The sequence below is a fragment of the Pseudocercospora fijiensis genome (assembly GCF_000340215.1).
Source record: "Pseudocercospora fijiensis CIRAD86 unplaced genomic scaffold MYCFIscaffold_2, whole genome shotgun sequence".
NCBI lineage: Eukaryota > Fungi > Ascomycota > Dothideomycetes > Mycosphaerellales > Mycosphaerellaceae > Pseudocercospora > Pseudocercospora fijiensis.
Window position 1 is genome coordinate 4,936,592 of NW_006921533.1, and position 20,335 is coordinate 4,956,926.

A 20,335-nucleotide genomic window follows, 5' to 3' on the forward strand; every position below is an offset into this window, starting at 1 on the left:
ATTAGGCTCCGCGGTTCTTTCTACGGGAAGCGTTAGTTTAAGCGGGATTTATAACTACGTCTCTATTAGAGTCGACCTTCGGGTTCGCCGCGAGGGCCGTATAGGGGGGAATAACGACCGTAGGACTCGCTGCTTCTTTCTTCCTTTCTTACTAGCGTTTCGTAGCTTATTTGAACTAATCTGTCGACTCGAGGTTCGTTATAATCCGCTCGACCTCCTCCGTATAGAGGTAGTAATCCTTAATCTTTAGCACGGCGGTAGTATAGGTCTTAGCCGCGTTCGAGAAGGTATTCTTTAAATAACCGATTTTCGTATCGTCTATCTAATAGTCTCTGCCTACGCTTAGTAGGAGGCCGTCGAATTCTAGCTAGTAGTCGTACTAAGGTTGTCCCTAGGAGTGCCTTAGGGCTTAGAGTTGCTCTAGCGCCTTTATAGCTTCGTTACTATCCGCGAAGACGTCCTCGAGTTACTAGAAGAAAGCTTCGGGGTCCTTTCCTTTCGTAAGGCTTCCTCTTTCCTAGAAGTAGCGCATCCTAGCGCGTTCCTTTACCGGTAGGGTATCGTATACGGTATCCTAGTAGTAATCTTCGGAGAGCTTTAGTTTCAGCCCGGAACGAACTCGGTACGAACTCCTTAGTCGTAGTAGGTAGTCCCGGAACGACTCGGCTTTCCTATCCTACGATAGTGGTTTCTACTCGCGGGATGCCGTTACGTTTTAGCCGGAAGCCGAGAGAGTTTCTAGCAGTCCCTTTAGGATCTCGTTCGTAGACTAGTCTCGTACTAAACTAGCTTCGGGAGGCCCGGGCTAGCGAGACGCTTCCGCGTATTAGAGCGCGGAACGAGTAGCCTATAGCTAGGCTTCTATCGTCTACTATCTAGTATAGAGACTCTTAAAGGCACGATAAATCTCGTCCCTAGTTATCTCTAGTGCGGTAGGGGTAGCGTTCCCCTAGCTATCTTGCTCGGGTTCCTAATAAACCTTAGCGTTTCCTATATTAAAGATCGAACCTAATGTTACGGGTAAGCAACGCGTACGCAGATACTAGATATAAGACTTAATAGGTTCGATAAAGAGCTAAGTCTATCTACGTAAATCCGAATAGTTTTGTGCAGTGCGCTAAGCGCTAAGCAGTAGGTTAGAGTCGCGCAGGCCGAATGCCTAAGGCTAGCGCTTTCTACCTAGGGCGTAGCCCTTTATAGGTTGTAGAGTAGTCTAAAAGGAACCTCCTTGCCCTCTATAATGTTAATCTTACAATCCGTCTCTTTAAACATAGGCAATGTCGATACTAGGTAGTATTTAAACATATTAATATAGGTCTCTCGGATAGGCTCTAGTATACGAGCAAGCTAATTAGGATTATTAGGGGGTACAGGTTTATCGTTATTACTACCGAGCAAATCGGTAGTCGGATTAGCTAAGGCGGAGGCTAGTATTAGGTTGCTAACAAACAGGACCCTAATATCGTTAGGGCACTCGCTAACATTAATGTATTTAATATCCTCTTTCCTAGCGATTCTAAATCGCTACTTCTAGAGGCCTAGGTCTATAGCTATAGCGTAGTACTTAAGAATAGGGTTGCTAATAATAATAGTAGCTCCTCTATATAGGTTGTCTATATCTACTGCGTAGGTAGTAAAGTCTAGTAGGCGTTTATTTCCGAGGTCGTCCTTTAGAACTATAGGAACATAGTAGGCCCTATAGGTTAAATGCCGAGCGTTATTAAACTAAGCAAGGGTTAGCAGGTTAGTCTTCGGCAGTTGTCGAAGGTCTAATTGCTTAGCTAGGCAATAGCTAATAAGGGCACTAACTAAATTTCCTAGATCTAGCATAACCTTAGTTTAATAGGTAGTACCCTTCGTATCCTATATAAGGTAGGAGCGTATTATAGCTAGTACAATGTCGATAGTCTTACGCCGTACGAGGCTAATAGTTAGTGCGGCGCTTACTCTTTTTTCGAAGGTTAGCCTATAGGGGTAGCGTTAGCCGCTAAGAGGTGCTTTCGGTATTTAGCGGAAGTACGGTTAATTCGGGCCTAGTCCTTAGGTTTGTCGCATTAGCCTAGTAGATAGCTAGTACTATTACAATTAAAGCACTTCAATCCGGTTAGTAGACTGCCGTAGCTGTTGTTATTGTTAGTAGAGCGGTTAGCATTATAGGGATACGAGCCCCTTCTACGGCCCCTATCGCGGCCTCCTCTATATAGCCGCTAGCTACGGCCTCTTCCGCGATCGTTACTGTTCCTATTATTAGTATTATTGCCCTAGTAGGAACCTTAGTTCCCTCCGCGGCTACAGTTGCTACGGTTAGTACTAGCTAGTCGGATCCTCGATTCTAGTCGTTATTAGAGCTAAACAGCCCGTTCGGCTGTTTCTGCTTCGACTATAAATTAAATGTGTATTAGATTGGCTTGTTCGAATATACGGCGACGGTCTAATTCGAGGATAAGCTCCTATCTAAGTTTTAGGCGTATCTCGGAGATCTGTATAGAATTAGTCTTAGGCGGAAGGTCGTCTTTAAGGGTTTTTAAATAGGCCTCGAATAAGCGAGCCGATTGATTAGTCTTCTACTTAGCTCGGAGATACAGGTCCTAAGTATATTATTGCCTTAGTATAGGGTTTCTAAGGGTGTCTAGTATAATAGTCTTGTAGGTTTGCTACTAAACAGCGGTCTAATTAGTAAGGGAGTTAAAGTAGTTATCCTAGGTACGTTTTAGGTCGCTATTAATGTATTATATAGCGTAGACGACTAATAAGTAGTTATCTAGTAGCGCTCTTAGTGCATTGCGCTAGTTAAGCTCGCAGTTACGAATGTAATTATTGTATTGCTTCCGACTAGAGCTATTAAACACGGTATAGTCCTTAAGTTTAGCATCCTTCTTTTAGACTAAAACGGGTAGTAAAGAAGGCCCTACTGTTAGTTTAGTAGTAGTAGGGTCTTCCTAAAGGCGGCGAAGCTCGAGGAGGTTATCCTTTAGCTATTATTCTTAACGTAGGGCAGTAAGCCTGTTTTGAGTAGCTTCTTAAAGTCTCCCTAATAGTTAAGGGCTAAAGGCTAGTTAGCTATATCGTCGATTGACAATGTTATTAAGAATGTCGTTAATAGGCAACTCTAGGTCGTTACCTAGAATTATAGGTTCTTCGGTAGGCCTAGTAGTAGGCTCTTTAGCAGGTACTCTAGTAGGTACCTTAGTAGGCACTTTAGTAGGTACTATGCTACTAGCATTGTCGTTGCTAGCGCTGCTAGCGGCAGCACGGTTGTTGTTTCGTAATAAGCCGGCTATTATAATAGGGGGTAACACTAATAATATATTATTAGCCCCTAAGATACGGATATAGCGGAATTAGTAGATATTAGTCTAGTACGATTAACTTAGTATAGTAGGCCGTATAGAAGGCCTTGCTTAACAATTAGTACGGTTGTTTCGATAGAATAGTACGTATAGGCCCTGTTCTTCGGGCGCAATATAGTTAGATTAGTCTTGTTCGTAGCTATACCGCTAAAAGCTTGAAATAAGAACTATCTAGCTACTACCCTTAAAGGGTAGATCGAATACTATATAAGAAGGGTATATTAGTAGGTAGATAGGGTAGTAGTAGGTATAGGTAGTATTCGATAGAGATCTAAGAGGAGAGGGAGGAAGGTAGGCTAGTTAGCCTAACGCTAAGCGCTAAGCCCTACCTAAGGCATTAAGACCCTAGCTTTACTCGAGCCTAGTTATATACTAATTACGTATAACCTCTTTAGTCCTAACAAGATAGGTCGATTAGTAGAGGTCGGTTAACGGTTCGACTAATAGTTCGATTTATAGTTTGATTAATAGTTTGATTAATAGTTTGATTAATAGTTTAATTAATAGTTTAATTAATAGTTTAATTAATAGTTTGATTAATAGTTTGATTAATAGTTTGATTAATAGTTTGATTAATAGTTTAATTAGTAGTTTAAATAGAAGTTAGATTACTAATAATAGTTTAATTCAAAACGTAATTAGTAGTTTAATTAATAGTCTAATTAATAGTTTAACTAACTGTTTGATTAGTAGTTTAATTAGTAGTTTGATTAATAGTTTAATTAGTAGTTCGACTAGTAGTTTTAGTTTAACAGAAACTTTAATTAGTATTATAGTAGTAGCTAGTCCCCCGATAAATTATATAGTTTAAAGTATATAATACTAAACTACTAGCTTCTAAATAGAGATAGGTCGATTAGTAAGTTAATTAGTAGGTCGATTAATAGTTCGATTAATAGTTCGATTAATAGTTCGATTAATAGTTCGATTAATAGTTCGATTAATAGTTCGATTAATAGTTCCGAGTCGATTAATAGTTCGATTAATAGTTCGATTAGTAGTTTAATTTGTAGTCTTATTAGTAGTTCGATTTGTAGTCTTATTAGTAGTTCGATTCGTAGTTTAAGTACTAGTAATAGTTTAATTTAAAATTGAATTAGTAGTTTAATTAGTAGTTTTATTAGTAGTTTAACTAGTAGTTTTATTAGTATTTTAACTAGCAATTTAATTAGCAGTTTCATTAACTATTTAATTAATAGTTTAATTAGTAGTTCGATTACTAGTTTCAGTCTAATAGAAGTTTTAACTAGTATTTTATTAGTAGTTAGTCCCCTAATAAATTATATAATTTAAAGTATATAGTACTAAATTACTAATATCTAAATAGAGATAGGTCGATTAGTAGGTCGATTAGTAGATCGATTAGCAGTTCGATTAGTAGTTTAGCTAGCAGTTTAATTAGTAGTTTGATTGCTAGTAACGGTTAATTTAAAATTTCGTTAGTAGTTTAATTAGTAGTTTAACTAGTAGCTTAACTAGTAGTTTAATTAGTCGTTTTATTAGTAATTTTATAAATAGCTTAATTAACTATTTAATTAATAGTTTAATTAGCAGTTCGATTACTAGTTTTAGTTTAACAAAAATTTTAATTAGTATTTTATTAGTAGTTTCTTTAATAGTTTTATTAGTAGTTTTATTAATAGTTTTATTAGTAGTTTTGTTAATAGCATTGTTTCTAGTTTAGTTAGTAGTCTTAGTACTTTAATTAGTAGTCCTATTTATAGGTTAGCTTATAGTCTTAGTAGTTTTAATTAGTAGTCTTATTAACAGTTTTATTAGCAGTTTTATTAATAGTCCTATTAGTAGTTTTACTAACTATTTTACTATTAGTGCTATTTGAGTTATTAGTTTTATTATTAGTTTTATTATTAGTTCTTTTATTAGGTTCACTAATAGTTTAGCTAATAGTTTATCTAATAGTCTATCTAACAGTTTACCTAATAGTTTAATTAATAGGTTTGTTAATAGTTTTCTTAATACCTAGTCCTACTAGTAGCTGCCTACTAGTAGCCCTACTAATAGTCTAATAGTCTAAAGTTACTAGTAGCTCTATAGCCTCTACTAATAGCTTTATTAAAATTAATAGTACTATTAGTAGTCTTACTAATATTTTCGCTACGGGGACCTTTATACTAGTCGATAGGCTTCGTATTTAGTAGAATATAGCTATATCTAGGTCTTTAGTCTACGTTAAGCTCCTACTAAATTTTTATTAGCGTTTTACGCTTATATCCGGGTTTCGTTAAGCGCTTTCGATTTACGTTCTATGCTAAAATCCGGGATAAGTTAAACTTCCCTTTAATTTTTAATTAAATATTACTTCTACTAAAATTCTTAGCTAATTATTTCGGTCTTAGCGGACAACTTAGATTTTCGCAGGCGGTAGGCGCGGTATCTAGATTAGTAGCTACGGTACTAATTATTTCGGTAGTAGCGGACAACTTAGATTTTAATACTAGCTAATACTAGCTAATAGTCCGAGCTAATACTAGCTAACACTAGCTAATAGTCCGAGCTAATACTAGCTAACACTAGCTAATACTAGCTAATACTAGCTAGCTAACACTAGCTAATACCTACGCTAAAATCCGGGGCAAGTCAAATTTCCCTTTAATATTTGTTTCGATTGACGTTCTACGCTGAAATCCGGGGTAAGTCAAATTTCCCTTCAATCTTTGATTGAATATTACTTCTGCGAAATTTCTCAGCCAATCATTTCGGTCTTAGCGGACAACTTGGATTTTCGCGGGCGGTGGCCGCGGTGTCTAGATTGGCAGCTGCGCTGCCAATAATTTTCTTTCGCAGGCCGTCGATGGAATTTCTTGTCGAAGTCAAAGTAGATCTCGGCTCACAGCAAGCAGGGTCCGCGCACTAGCAAGGAAATAACGGGCCGAAGCGAAGTCTCAACGCGGAAGGTACCACAATCCTTACCTTAATCGAAAGTTGCTGCTGTCGGCGATCCTATGCCACCTCTCTCCCTCCGCACACCGAACTGTGCAAATACGACATTAGCAGTTGAAAATCATTTTTGACCTCGTCTCACCCTTTCTCCGCCGCTTCTCTGTGATCAAGCCAAGTATTGGTACATCTACAAGCATTGCGGAGGAAATCTATGCGGCGAGTTCAATATGGCATCAACAGCGGACCCGGCGAAGAACACAAATACCGTAGAAGCGGCCGACGAGACCACACCTCTTCTTGGGGCTCCAGAATCAGCAGTGGACAGCCATGGCACCAATAATGGCGAATTTCCAACCAAAGGAACCTCGGAGACCGACAACGAAGAGGAACGCATGCCATATGCTCAGATATTCCTGTTATGCTACGCTTCCATAGCCGAACCTGTGGCCTACTTTGGAATCTTTCCTTTCATCAATGAAATGATCGAGAGGAATGGCCATCTGGACGAGGAGAACGTGGGCTTCTGGAGTGGCATGATAGAGTCACTTTTCTCCCTAGTGCAGATGGTGCTCATGATCTTCTACGGACGGCTTGCGGACCGGCTTGGGCGCAAACCGATCTTGGTCTGGTCACTTGCTGGTGTCAGTGTAACAACAGCTCTTTTTGGCCTGAGTAGGACTCTGTGGCAAATGATTCTACTGCGATGTCTTGCTGGCACATTTGCAGGGTCTGTTGTCACCATGCGCACCATGATCAGCGAGAACACCACGAAGGCTAGTCAAGGCCGTGCGTTTTCCTGGTACATGTTTGCCAGAAACCTTGGAATCTTCATTGGACCTCTCATAGGCGGCGGTCTGGCTGATCCTGCGGAGCAATTTCCAAATTTTTTTGGCGATGTCCAGTTCTTCATTGACTATCCGTACGCCTTGTCTACATTTTGCGCCGGTGCTATCTGCTTGACTGGCACTATGACGAGTCTACTGTTCATCAAGGAGACTCTCAAACGCAAAGATTTCGCTTCTGGACAACCTGAGCCTCCGATGTCCACATGGGCGATTCTGAACTCTCCTGGAGTACCCATCATTCTATACACCTTTGGTCACGTCATGCTACTCGGACTTGCATACACTGCCGTTGCACCTGTTTTCCAATTCACGTCGGTTGAGAAGGGCGGCTTTGCCTTTCCCCCTTACCTCATCTCGTACTTCATTGCAATAGGTGGTGCATCGCAAGCTCTATGGATGATACTGGCTTTTCCCGGTCTGCAGAGACGATTTGGTACTGGGTCCGTTCTGAGGGGAACCGCTGCTGCATGGCCATTTTTCATGGGATTGTATCCGATTCTGAATGAATTTCTCCGAAATGGCTGGAATGCGGCTTTCTGGATTGTTTCAATCACTGGCGTCGTCCTAGGCTCTGGAGTAGCGATGGGATTTACATGTGTGCAGCTCTGCCTCAATGACATCGCGCCCTCGCATACTGTCCTTGCTACCCTGAACGCTTTGGCACTCACCGTGAACTCTGGGATCAGAGCGGTTGCCCCGGCTCTCTTCACCAGCATTTATGCCTTTGGCGTGAAGATCCAGTGGGCCGACGGGCATCTGTGCTGGTTCATTCTGATTGCGCTTGCCGCAGCTCTGAACATTCCTTTGCGCTTTCTACCCGAAGCTGCTGAAGGACGACCAGACCAGCAGAAAGCAGACAAAAAGTCAACTAGTGCGACGGAAGACCAAGAGACAACACCTGGGATTCGAAACACTTGAGGCTGCGGTCTCTCAAATTCACCTTTTCGCGGGCTTGCCAGACCCTTATGATTGGTCCGCAATTCTGTGCATTGATGTCTCATCCGGACCATGCCTGCGCCCGAGCGCAAAGACACCCAAGAAGCCCCGGTATGTCATGTAAAGCTTTCGAGAGGTGGTTAGGAAGTGAAACCACACCTCCGCCTCGGCCACACTTCTGCACTGGATACTCATGTTCCACAACATGCTGACGGGCTTGACATGTTCGACTCTGACTGAATCAAGATATCGTCAAGAAACATGATGAGCCTTTTCGGGGTCTCGGCCGGCAACAATCGCGAAAGTCTGCCGACGTGCCATGAACAGCCATTCACAATGCTCACCGTTTGGTCGGCGCGCTTGCTATTGGAGCCAGATGCCCAGATTCACCACCAGCGCCGGCACGTCTCAAACGTGCTTCATCATGGTCTTGTTGCCCCAATCGAGGCTCGGCCTCGTAGCAGTCTGCGTCGCAGGCGGCGTTTGGCCAGTTGGTGTCGCAATCTTTGGCATAGAACCCCCTCTATGGCTGTTGTTTGCACTGTCGGATCTTGATTCGAGGCGAGCGGAGTCTCGTTTGGGGGCTGAGGTGTTGTTGTGGGAGTATTAGTTTCCACTGGTGTAGTCGCTGTCGGCTGGTTTCCATTAACTTCTCCTAGTCGTACACCGCTCAGTGCGCCTCCAAAAATGTTCGCCATCCTGATGTCATTCGGGCCTAAGACATGAGGGCAGATGGATCTATATAGTTCTCGTGATATATTGCTGTAGACTCCTACGTTTGCGCCAGTCTCTAGCTTGAAGATATTCTGACTCCAACGGCCGATGTCCTGGACGAGTCAAGAGAGCATTTGGTAGTGATATCGCAGCAACGTTGGACTTATGAAGTTCTGTTCTTCTCTTGTGACGTGGTTTCGCATGCGCCAGGAGCATAGGGGTTGGAATGATTAACGTGGACCGGAGATGGTGAATGTAGTGGAGTCCGTGCACAGACCAACGCTGATACCAAGAGTGTCTCCCTCTCGTGGCTCTGGGACGGTGACCTATGCCTTCCAGGCATTCATGAAGGTAAGCACGGTCCGCACGTAACTTCCACAGTGTCCCGGCATATTTCCCCACCAGACGTGATTAGCATCGAGAAACGCAGCTTCCATGGGAACAGATAGGGCAAGTACTTCCAGATCTGGCGCAAAGCTTGACGCGGCGCTGTATATCCTGCATGGGCGGGTTCGCTCACGCAGTTTTGAAAGAATTGCTGCATTATCTTGTCCACGCCGTCGTTTATCCAGCAGTAGTAGGAGGTCTTGCTGGAAAGATGCTGCGTCGGCTCTCCGAGAGAAGCATCGTAGTATGTGATGAACGTCATTGCTCCACCAACCGTGCCACGGTGCATGTGCCACTAAACGACACCAATTGAAAGGCGTACGGGATCAGGTGCGAGCAGTCCAGATTGGTAATTGAGGGGGCTGCATCACCTGAACTCGTCCAGTGGCGTGCAGATTGGACGCTTGCGTTCGAGCACTACTGTATTGCCTTCTGATAGCTTGATACGCCTGCACGTTGCCCCGTCACTGTCGCTATTCCTGTTCCTGGAGCTGACGCGTTGCTCCCTTGGCGTGTAGAAATGCAGCATTTGCCATTGCCGTGCACTGAAGAAGGTTTCTCAGCTGGTGGGAGTGGTCGCATCCTGTCGCCGGTCGCCGATGAAGTGTGGGAGAGGGAGAGGGCCGACTTTCGTTGAATGTTCGGCTTCATGCAGAGGGCGGAGAACAGGGGTGGCATTGGTCATCGTGCGGCTGCGACGTCCTTGTCCGTCTGAAGGCATAGGTAAGCTTTTTCTCGCGTGTGCAGTTGAGTTCACAGCTAATACATAGTTGAGGCACAGCGGCTAACGTTACTGCCCGACTCTGGAGACTTGGCAAGCACGATACAGGCGTGCAGTGTACATGTTATCATGGTGCCATAGCAGCAGCAGCGGCAGCATACGTGTACATGTCCCTCACCCTCCGTTCGTCGCCCAATAATAATGTGCACAGGGAGCACTGTTCCTGGAGGCCTTGCCTTGCCGTGAATCAATCGCTCCGAAGAATTGTGGGGATCCTTCCGCTTGAGGTTCGACTCCATCCTACCTGCTAGCGCGCTGCCGCAATCTTGCAATCGCAGCCGCTCTTCTTCTTCGCAGCCGCCAGGACTTGCAGAAGGCGGAGCGGAGCGGAACGGCGACGGCGACGGCGACGGCGACTGCGACGACACCACTTCTCCGCACTCACACCATCCTCTCCCCACCCCTATCGCCCTCTCCCTCCCCCGCCGTCGCTACCGGATCTGGTGCTGGATGCTCGCGCAAACCGCCGTGCTGATAGCGCTCAATGAGGAGACGTCCTTCCGGCTCGGGAGAAGATGAGGACAGCTGCAAGTCCGCACCGACCAGTGCTCCCAGCGACAAGGGCGACAAGGGCCGCGACAGAGAGCGAGAGATGACCACGCGGGAACATGGCCGCGCGACAAGGCAATCTGCGCGCCAGCAGAAGCGCGAGCCGCAGCAGGCTGGCGCCGACTTGAAAGTAATGCCAGTGTCGAGATCAGAACAGAAGGCGGCATGGTCGCGCACCACACCGATATCGAGTCCTGCCCTGGAAGCAGACCCGCAATCAGATTCGACATTGGCCCCTAGCCGGCCAGACGCCATGTCCGACCAACTGCACAAACTGGCGCGACTGAGAAGTCCATGGCGATGTTCATTTCTCACCCTCGCCACGAGCATAAGCGCGATAGTCATTCTGCTGACTGTCATCCACTCCTTCCTGAACCGACAGCAAGACCCGAAAGGATGCGCCATGTCATACATGCGACCGCGCTTCGACCCTTTCCCCGATTTCGACACAGAACACACTCGTTTTGCAAGCAAATACTCCCTCTACCTATATCGCGAGGGAGGCATAGATAATGGTAGCAAAGTCAGAGGCATACCCGTACTCTTCATACCTGGAAATGCCGGGAGTTACAAGCAAGTGCGGCCGATTGCTGCCGAAGCAGCAACGTACTTCCATGATGCACTTCGAGAAGATATGGCCAGTATCCGTGATGGCAAGCGGCCATTGGACTTCTTCACTGTCGATTTCAACGAAGAGCTCATAGCTTTCCACGGCCAGACTCTGCTTGATCAAGCAGAGTATTTGAATGAGGCTGTGGCATATATCCTAGCCCTCTATCACAACCCTCACCGCTCAGCACGAGACCCAGGATTACCGGATCCCAAATCTGTTATCATACTAGGACACTCGATGGGTGGTGTGGTTGCGAGGACGATGTTGAGAATGTCGAACTACCAAGAGCATACTATCAATACCATACTTACTTTGTCGGCACCTCACGCCAGACCACCGATCTCGTTCGATGCGGCAATGGTCTCGACATATCATGATATCAACACATACTGGAGGGAATCATTTTCAGGCTCGGCAGCAGGGCGGAATCCGTTGGATGATGTCACACTGGTTTCTGTCGCTGGAGGCGGCTTGGACACCATGATTCCGTCTGAGTACACCAGCCTGACATCGCTTGTGCCCGACACACATGGTTTCACTGTGTTCACGTCTAGCATACCTAATGTCTGGACTGGAATGGACCACTTGGCCATCATGTGGTGCGACCAATTCCGCAAGGCCCTGATCAAGGCTATTTACGATGTGATCGATGTTCGTCGTCCTTCTCAAACACGAAGCCAACCGGAGAGAATACGCGCGTTGCGAAAAAGGCTATTGACAGGCATGGAGCCTGTTGTGGAGAGGGGTCTTTTGGAGCAGGAGCCCACAACTTATTTGACGCTCGAACACAGCTCCACAGGAATCATGTCGCACGGACAGCGTCTCGTGCTGCGATCACTCGGCGACACCGGTGCAACGAAAGCTCATGTGATGCCCATTCCTGCACAGCCATTCACAGAGGGCAGCAAATTCACGCTGCTCACCGATCAAACCTTGGATTCGGAGGAAGATGACGGCACGCTCTCGGTATTGCTCTGCAGCGTCTTCCCACCTCCTTCGGCATTTCCCGTCTTGTCGTATGCCATCAATCTGGATGCCTCGAACAGCAATAACGCTGGATCTACGAGACTGGCATGCAAGAATGCGGTGAACGATGTGTCGCTTCTGCCTGCTTCGACAAATACATCTGCAAATGCCTTCGACAAGGTCAAGCCGTTCTCATACCTGCAGTACGAGTTGCCCTCCATCGCCGACTACCAATTTGTGGCCGTTGTGGAGAAGGCGAAGGATTTGACACCAGGATGGGTTGTAGCCGAATTCAGCAATGCTGCGGAATCGTCTACACAGGTCAGCAAAGGCCACCACCAGATACTAATCAGCGGCATGAAGGTCAAGCTTCCTGCCGATAGGCCCATGATGACCGAACTGAAGATTCCGGAGATTCACTCTACCATGTTTGCGTACTCTCTGCAGGTGAAGCGCAAAGAATGCAAAAAATACGAGGAGAGCTTTGCACCACTTCTGCGCCAGTACATCGCGGAACCCTACGAGTCGAAGTACTTCGTGAATACGAAAGGTGGTAATATCAACGTTCATGGACTTTCTCCATTCATGCCACCACCGCTTGCAGGAGGTCCGACCGACGGTCTGTCGTTGCAGCTTTGGACCGATCCGACATGCAATTCCACAGTTGAGGTCTCTCTGCAGGTTGATGTGCTTGGCAGTGCGGGTAAGCTCGTCATGAGATACCGCACTGTCTTCGCCGCCTTCCCGCTTCTAGTCGTGGCACTGGTCCTCCGGAAACAGTTCAAGGTCTACGACACGACTGGCGTCTTCATGAGCTTCACGCAAAGCATGGACCAATGCATCAGGTCATCCATTCCGGCAATCTGGGTTGCATTGACATTCTTCGCCGTTGCGGTCTCAAAGTCTAGCCACAGCGTGTGGACAAGACACCTGCTCAGTACCTCTACTGGCACCTCTGAGCAGGCCATCGACTTTACTGTCAACGACCTCATGCTGGGCACATCCGATCCCTTTTTCTGGTTCCTGGTGCCTCTCTTCGCCATCATCAGCGTCGGCATTTGCATCGTCATGAATTATGTTGTCCTCATGTTGACACATGTTTTTGCACTCATCACTGCACATACTAGGCCGGGCACTCAGCGGCTTGCAGACGGGTACGTCAAGCATCACATCTCGCAATATCTCATGTCTAACATTGTCTCCAGTACGACTCAATCCTATGGCGGTGCCATGAATCAACGATTATTCACGACCGGCATGTTATTGCTGCTTGTGGTAACTGTGATTCCGTATCAATTCGCCTACCTGGTGCTTTGCACAAGACAAATCTTTACCTGCGTTGGCTCGCTTAGAGGTGCACAGGAGACTCAATCTGCAGCCAGCTACAACTTCTACAACTACACGCATTCGATGCTGATCCTCATGCTTTGGATTCTGCCTATCAACATGCCTGTCCTGGTGGTTTGGATACACAACTTGACAGTACACTGGTGGACACCGTTTTCCACGCACCACAACTTGCTATCTGTGCTCGGGTACATCTTGCTGGTCGAGGTGATGAGCACGAACAGTATGATACCACGGGTCACGAGCCGGTATGTATCCCACTTTAAGACAGCAATGATGACCATGAGACTGACGTCCAATCCAGCATCCGATTCCTCACCAACACATTAATGTTTGCATTGGCACTCTACGCTGCCGTGTACGGCGTCACTTACGCCTACCGGATGCACTACCTCGTGAACGCGTTGTGTTTCTGGCTGTTCGTCATACACCTCTCGAACGGACCATACTCGCTGGCGAATATGGCGAAATTCTTCTCTGGCAGCGGCTCAACATCGCCGCCGCCTGGAGGACATTCCAGTCATGGAAAGAAGCGACCATGATTCTAAGGACAACAACAATTCTGAGATACCACCAGCTTTCGTGTTTATTGTTTGTGTGTGAAAGAGAGGGTGTCCGGTCTGGAATAGGAAGGACTGGGCGACCTTTTTTACTGATAGAAGATGAACCCGGCATGACAACTTTGCATCAACGCATGGAGCCTCTTTGCAGCGGAAAGCCTTTTTTTTTACTTGCGGCGTCCCGATGTACATACATACGCTTAGAGACACCCCAGTAGTATATAATGAGTAATACCCAACGCGCGATTGAGGTTTGAGAAAGTCTACACAACAATCTCCTTGGAAACCTTCGAAGTCATCTCACCACCACCACCGCCGACATCCTTCTTCACATTCGCGGCTTGTTCCTTGAACACTTTCGCCTTCCCATAACTCTCCCTATAACTCCCACCCACACACTCCATCACCGTGATCGGCTCATACTTCTTGCTTTCCCCCTCTTTCCTACAATTCGGCAAGCAATCGATCACATAATCCGGATGTCCCGAAAAGAAAAACGGGACGGAATATCTTTCTTTTCCGCTCTTGTTTATCACCCGGTGCAGGTTGCTGATGTATAAATCGTTGGACCACCGCATGAACATGTTTCCTAGGTTTACTACGTAGGCGCCTGGGACGGGGAGGACCTGTGAATTTTTTTTAGAATGGATCGTGGATTGGGGATGGGAAGGGAAGGGATCAGCTTACGTCGAGCCATTCGTTTGTGGATTTCTCGTGGACTTGGAGACCGTCTACTTCGTCTTGCATCAGGAGCGTGATGGAGCCGAAATCCGTATGCGCGCCGATTCCGCGGGTGAGTTTTTCGTCGGAGGTTGGCGGTTGGGGTGGGTAATGCAGGTATCTGAGTGTCGCTACGGCTCCGGTTGTGAAGGGTTGGAAGTAATCTTCCGGCAGGTCTAGGGTGAGGGCGATCACGCTGAGGACTTCGCGGGCGAGGGTGTGCATGTGGGAGTAGTAGTGCATGGATACGCGGCGGAATTTCTCGGCGTCGAAGGAGGGATGGGAAGGGGTGGAGGGGGGCCATTGGTTTGGACCGCTGTTGAGCTTTTCGCCGGTGAAGTAGGGGTGGGATTTTGAGATTTCTTCGCCGATGTAGAAGCCTTCTTTGAGGTCGGGGTTGGTTCCTGCTTCGAGGATTTGGGAGCCGATGGATTCGTAGCCGCGGTTCCAGGTTGTGTTGTCTGGGTTGGAATTTTTGATGAGTATGATGGGTATCGATCGATTCTTTTTTTAACAAAGATACACACCTTTGTGCACTTTCTCCTTTAGCTCCTGAGGGAGATTGAAGAATGATTTCAAACTATCTAGCACATCTTCCTGCAGTTGTCGAGGAACGCGGTGCCCGACGATTTGGAAGAATCCGTTGCGAAGACAACATTTCTTGACCGTTTCAACCAATTCAGACTTGGCAGCTGCATCGTTGCCGTAGATTACGGAAAAGTCGAGGATTGGAGGTGCTTCTGCTATTGGCTTTGACGACATATTTTACGATGTCTTCTTCTTGATGATGAGTGAGGTTAGAACACGATCAACTGAGAGTTTTTGACATGATATCCAGCATTTGAGAACTGCTGATCATCACGGGCAGTAGATATCGAGAGCTCCGCCAGATGAGGTTCTTCCAGAACAAGGTGGGTCGGATGGACCCGCTTGGCAGCAGGGAGAGATATGGAGGAATGGGGAAATCTTGTGACCAAGTACCCTGTCGTTGCAAAAGTGGGGAGTCAGTGCGCACGCTCGTGACATGCGCTTAGAGATGACCATTGATCTTGCGCCAAGAGGATATATCTGGTTTCTCTGGCGGCAATGTGGGACTCTTGTCTCCAGGAAGTAGTGGACGTGATCCGCTTCTCTTACGTCTTGTTTGTGCAAGACCGGGCGGGCAATGACTGACTCTCTCAAGCTACAGATACCAGGAAGCTCTTCTCGCCGTATTTAGGCTCAACTGTGCCCATTGCCAGGATTTCATCACCCACTGCAAGTCTCAGTCGCTCGGCGGTCGCAGGACTGTCGAGGACCAGCGGCTCTTGCACTCCACGATCCGCTCTAGCACTCTTCAATGCCTCCCGCAAAGCAAATAAGACGGTTGCTCCAAGAAATAAAGGTGGCTCGCCGACACCTTTGCTGCTCTGGATCGACTTTAGATGTCCCCACTCGACGCCTTGTAAGTAGCTGACATTGAATTCTTGCGGAATGTCGGCAAAGCCTGGAATCTTATATGTTCCAGGTCCGCGGGTAAAGAGCTGTCCGCTGCGCGTCCAAAGCGACTCCTCGATAGTAAACAGTCCTTGACCTTGCACAAATGCGCCCTCTATCTGTCCATAGTCGATAGCTGGATTGATGGAGCGTCCGATATCCATGTGTATATCTGTGCGTAGCACTGTGTGATCGCCAGTAAGAGTATCAAGTTCAACCTCCGAGCAGGCCACACCTTGCGTCCAGTAGTAGTACATATCTTTAGCCGTCTCTGGGTCGTGGTTCCATGTATAACCCACTCGGGGCATCTTCCAGAAACCGGTGGCATTCAAATTGACGCGATCCAGATATGCGGCATGTGCGATGGCCGCCATGTCATTCCCGTACTTGGCTCGATACGGCTGCAAACGCTCATTGAGCTGATCACATGCGTCCTTGATGGCCATTCCATTGAGATCGCTCCCAGATGAAGCTGCAGTCGGAGAGACGTTGGCAGTGTAGTAACTGCTGGTATCGGACGTGTAGACGGAATCGAGCGGTACGTCCAACTCTTCTGCCGCAATCTGACACATCTTGGTGTAGAGTCCTTGGCCCATTTCGGTGCCGCCGTGGTGTAGGAGAATGCTTCCATCGGCGTATATTTTGACCGCAGCCGTGGCTTGGTTCAGATTTAAGGCTGTTGCGAATGAAATGCCGAATTTGCATGGCAATAAGGCGATGCCACGTTTCCGCCATTTGTGTTGCTGATTGAAAGCCTCGATGTTCTTTTTCCGGGTGGAATAGTCAAACCTGCCGTAAGACTGTTCCAGTAGCAGCGGAATATGCCAATCGATCCCGAGCTTCTGCAGAAAAGGAGTCCGATGCTCTTGCCGGTAGAGGTTCTTGGCTCGAAGCTCCTCTATCGGTATGTCCAATCGCTCGGCAATGTTCGTCATGTAAGCTTCGGCCATGAACATACCCTGTGGCGCGCCAAAGCCTCTGAATGCCGTGTTACTGTGAGTATTGGTCTTGCAGACATGGCCCCTAGCGTGACAGTGCGGAATCTCGTAGCAATTGTCGAGATGTGTCAAAGTGCGGCCCATCACAGCAGTGCTCATCTCCGTAGAGAACCCGGCGTTATTGTAAACATCGATGTCGAGCGCCACAAGCGTACCATCTTTCATAACACCGACCCTCCAGGTCGCCTTGAATGGGTGTCGCTGTCCGCTCGTGATCATGTCTTCTTCACGAGTCAGCATCATCCGCACAGGACGCTTTTCCTTCTTCGCAGCGAGAGCCAATGCGCACGCCAAAGGCACGCAGCGAGACTCCTTGCCTCCGAAGCCACCACCCATACGCTTCACTCGGGAGTCGACCCGATTGCTCGAAACACCAAGCACCTTCGCGACGAACTCCTGGTTCTCCATTGTGTTCTGCGTACTGGACCATACCTCGACCTTGCCATCTTCTGCAGAGGGAACGACCATGGCCGCTTGCGTTTCGAGGTAGAAATGCTCTTGGCCACCCATCCGAATGGTGCCTTCAAAGACATGATCGCAGGTCTGGAAGATAGCTTCCATGGCTTCACCACCCTCAGCAGCAGCTCCTTTCCGGAGCTCACGCGGAAATGGAAAGTAGCTCTCAGCCTCGATCGCCTCGTCAATTGTGAGGATGGCAGGTAGGTCCTGGTAGGCCACTTTGACCAGATCCGCCGCCTTCCGAGCTTGAATGGCGGTCTCTGCATAGACAAGTCCTATAGTCTGCCCATGGGATTTGACCACGTCCGTAGCGAAGAGTTCTTCATCTTTGACTACGGAGCCCCAGATATTCGCTCCTTCTGGGACATCACGGTGATCAACGTAGCCGATCGCCAGTCCGGGGCCAATTGCCGCGGAGTAGTCCACACTGAGAATTTTCGCATGAGCTTTTGTTGAGAACACGAAGGCGCCATGAAGCTCTCGATCGTGCTTCGGTATGTCGTCCAGATACTCCGCTTCACCAGTACCGTGCTTCAAGCCAGATAGATGAGGAACTTGCTGACCTACCACACGCAGCGCCGTTGGGTTGACATTGTCTCGGGCACCATGCGATATGCCTCGATGGATCTCATCGACCAGGTCTTGGTCGTATCCGCCAAGATTCAGCTCTCGCATAACCTCGTGCCAGAAGCGGGTGAAGAAAGATAGAGACAGTGTAGTCCGATACGTGGCCATTCCGCCGGGAACACCATACGGGAGCCCAAGCTCTTCGCGAAGCGAAAGTAAAGCGTCGCGGAGAGTGCCTGGATCCTTCCACTCTCTGCCTTCCAGTAATGCCTGCGTCTTGGGAGCCAAACGAGTGATGGGAGCCATTCCTCCGAATGCACACGCAACATGTTCCACGCGACCGTTGTGATTGAGTCTAACTCGGAAGGCACTTGTCACAATAGCAATGTCATCGTCCTTGCGCTTTGCTTGCTTGTATGCTTTGAAGACTTCCGTCGAGTCTGCTGGTGGAATTGGCAGGATGATCTGAACAATGACAGCGTCGCGCGAAAGAGCAATCTTCCGATATCCCTGGAAGAATGTCTCAATTGGTAACACCACAGTACCGTTCGCTAAGCTGCGGGTAACAACTTTGGCTCCTGATGCAAGAAGCACAGGATTCATGTCTGAGATCGGAGATGCTGTGGCCAGATTGCCAGACAAAGAGGCTGCGTTTCGGATCTGACGACCGGCGAAATACCGCAACTGTTTCCTAGTAGCCTCCAATACAAGTCCTCGCCGTCCAAGCTTTGCCGATGCATTGGCGCAGAGGCTTTCCAGTTCTGTCAATGGCGTTCCACCGCCAATTTGCAGTTCTCTCATTGAAGCCCACTCAGCATCACTCTGAGGCAACTTGGTCTCCAAAAGCTCTGGAATGTCGCCGATGTAGACCATTATTGCAAACTTTGACTTTCGAAATCGAATGTCGACTTGCACTTCGCTTGAACCGCATACCATCTGCGCAGAAGGGTCAAGATTCTTGATTCGAAGAAGCTGATCAAGACTCGTAGGTCGCAGCCACATCTTTTCTGAATTGCCAAAACATAGCGGTTCGCAAGAGAATTTTCGTAGCGCCGGCGGAAATATGAGCTCGGCGTCGGATCGGTAGGGGCTGAAGTCCAGATCTAATCCATCAAACATGTTAGGGCGCTTCCTCTGCTTCTCCTCGTGCGTGATATCGGTGACAAATCCATAATCTGAGGCGTGGATCTCTGTCTCCGTTGTACTGGAAGGCGGACGATTAGGACTACCGTCACTAGAGCATTCTGGATCTGACATCGACTCGTCACTAGATTCTGCTGAAGCCTCTTTCTTGTCTCGACAGCATCCTCCCGGCCTTCCACACGACACTTTTGCATCTTTGCAAATGGTCTGCACTTGCCTTCTTTCTTCATCTTCAGCAGCCAGTGAGACATCTGCGCTGCTGTGATCATCCTGGATTAGTTCGCAACCCAAGTCTGAGGTGATGAACGTCTTGACTGCTGCGAGTATTGGTTTGTATCCGGTACAGCGACATAGATTTCCTGTATTTGCCGTGTCAGTATGTGAAGCACTCTCGACAGCCGGAACGTTCTGACAGACCATCCAAGTGGCCCTCGCTCTCAACCATTCGCTCTGACAGCGTGAAAGCTTTAGTCGCAGGGTCGTAGGCATTTCGGATCATGGCATAAACACTCATAACAATGCCTGGAGTGCAGAATCCACATTGTGATCCATGAAGCTTTGCAAGTCGTTCTTGAATCGGATGCGGTCTCTCTACGTTGCCCAAACCCTCAACTGTGATGAGATGCTTGCCCACAACACCGACCAACGGAAACAAACATGCATTGACAGCCAGATGTTTAATCGTTCCCGCGCGATCAAGTTGCTGCAAGACCACTGTACAAGCACCACAGCCGCCCTCGCCGCATCCGAGCTTGGTGCCTTTAGCATCGGGCCGAGATCGAATATAGTCCAGCAATGTCCATTCTGGATCGGGATTCTCAAGCTCGATCTTCCTACCATTCATATAAAAGCGCAGAGTGTTGTCGGTGAACTCAGACTCGATGATCGGCTGTACTTTCTGGAATGCCTCTGGTATTGCTGGTCGCCGTAGCGTGAACGGCAGTGCGTGAGGCATCATTGTGGTTGCGAATTAGATGCTATGTGACGGGATTTGGCATGGGAGTGTCCTGTTCAATGCGTGAA

At 47.8% G+C, this 20,335-nt stretch overlaps 6 protein-coding genes across 6 annotated transcripts; 2 read left to right on the forward strand and 4 right to left on the reverse strand.

Moving 5' to 3' along the window:
- Window positions 1–6,036: 6,036 nt before the first annotated feature.
- On the reverse strand, window positions 6,037–6,448 carry MYCFIDRAFT_172132 (uncharacterized protein; the record flags this gene model as incomplete). The annotated part of the gene is made up of 5 exons (XM_007925474.1): window positions 6,037–6,053; window positions 6,086–6,197; window positions 6,223–6,281; window positions 6,321–6,328; window positions 6,384–6,448. 5 exons carry the CDS (start codon window positions 6,446–6,448, stop codon window positions 6,037–6,039), a joined length of 261 nt encoding a protein of 86 aa, XP_007923665.1.
- Window positions 6,449–6,478: 30 nt separating this feature from the next.
- On the forward strand, window positions 6,479–8,014 carry MYCFIDRAFT_45398 (uncharacterized protein; the record flags this gene model as incomplete). Its single annotated transcript, XM_007924327.1, has 1 exon — window positions 6,479–8,014. The coding sequence occupies one exon, from the start codon at window positions 6,479–6,481 to the stop codon at window positions 8,012–8,014; it is 1,536 nt and encodes a 511-aa protein (XP_007922518.1).
- Window positions 8,015–8,059: 45 nt separating this feature from the next.
- On the reverse strand, window positions 8,060–9,715 carry MYCFIDRAFT_172134 (uncharacterized protein; the record flags this gene model as incomplete). The annotated part of the gene is made up of 11 exons (XM_007925475.1): window positions 8,060–8,240; window positions 8,270–8,338; window positions 8,377–8,536; window positions 8,575–8,616; window positions 8,650–8,667; window positions 8,700–8,747; window positions 8,803–9,078; window positions 9,126–9,261; window positions 9,303–9,397; window positions 9,430–9,550; window positions 9,581–9,715. 11 exons carry the CDS (start codon window positions 9,713–9,715, stop codon window positions 8,060–8,062), a joined length of 1,281 nt encoding a protein of 426 aa, XP_007923666.1.
- A 1,001-nt stretch (window positions 9,716–10,716) lies between these two features.
- Window positions 10,717–13,931, forward strand: MYCFIDRAFT_45451 (uncharacterized protein; the record flags this gene model as incomplete). The annotated part of the gene is made up of 2 exons (XM_007924332.1): window positions 10,717–13,637; window positions 13,694–13,931. 2 exons carry the CDS (start codon window positions 10,717–10,719, stop codon window positions 13,929–13,931), a joined length of 3,159 nt encoding a protein of 1,052 aa, XP_007922523.1.
- Window positions 13,932–14,096: 165 nt separating this feature from the next.
- On the reverse strand, window positions 14,097–15,431 carry MYCFIDRAFT_60863 (uncharacterized protein; the record flags this gene model as incomplete). The annotated part of the gene is made up of 3 exons (XM_007924481.1): window positions 14,097–14,575; window positions 14,637–15,130; window positions 15,197–15,431. 3 exons carry the CDS (start codon window positions 15,429–15,431, stop codon window positions 14,213–14,215), a joined length of 1,092 nt encoding a protein of 363 aa, XP_007922672.1. The 3' UTR covers window positions 14,097–14,212.
- A 416-nt stretch (window positions 15,432–15,847) lies between these two features.
- MYCFIDRAFT_45300 (uncharacterized protein) lies at window positions 15,848–20,267 on the reverse strand (the record flags this gene model as incomplete). Its single annotated transcript, XM_007924324.1, has 4 exons — window positions 15,848–19,272; window positions 19,438–19,524; window positions 19,600–19,700; window positions 19,768–20,267. The coding sequence occupies 4 exons, from the start codon at window positions 20,265–20,267 to the stop codon at window positions 15,848–15,850; spliced, it is 4,113 nt and encodes a 1,370-aa protein (XP_007922515.1).
- Window positions 20,268–20,335: the final 68 nt, after the last annotated feature.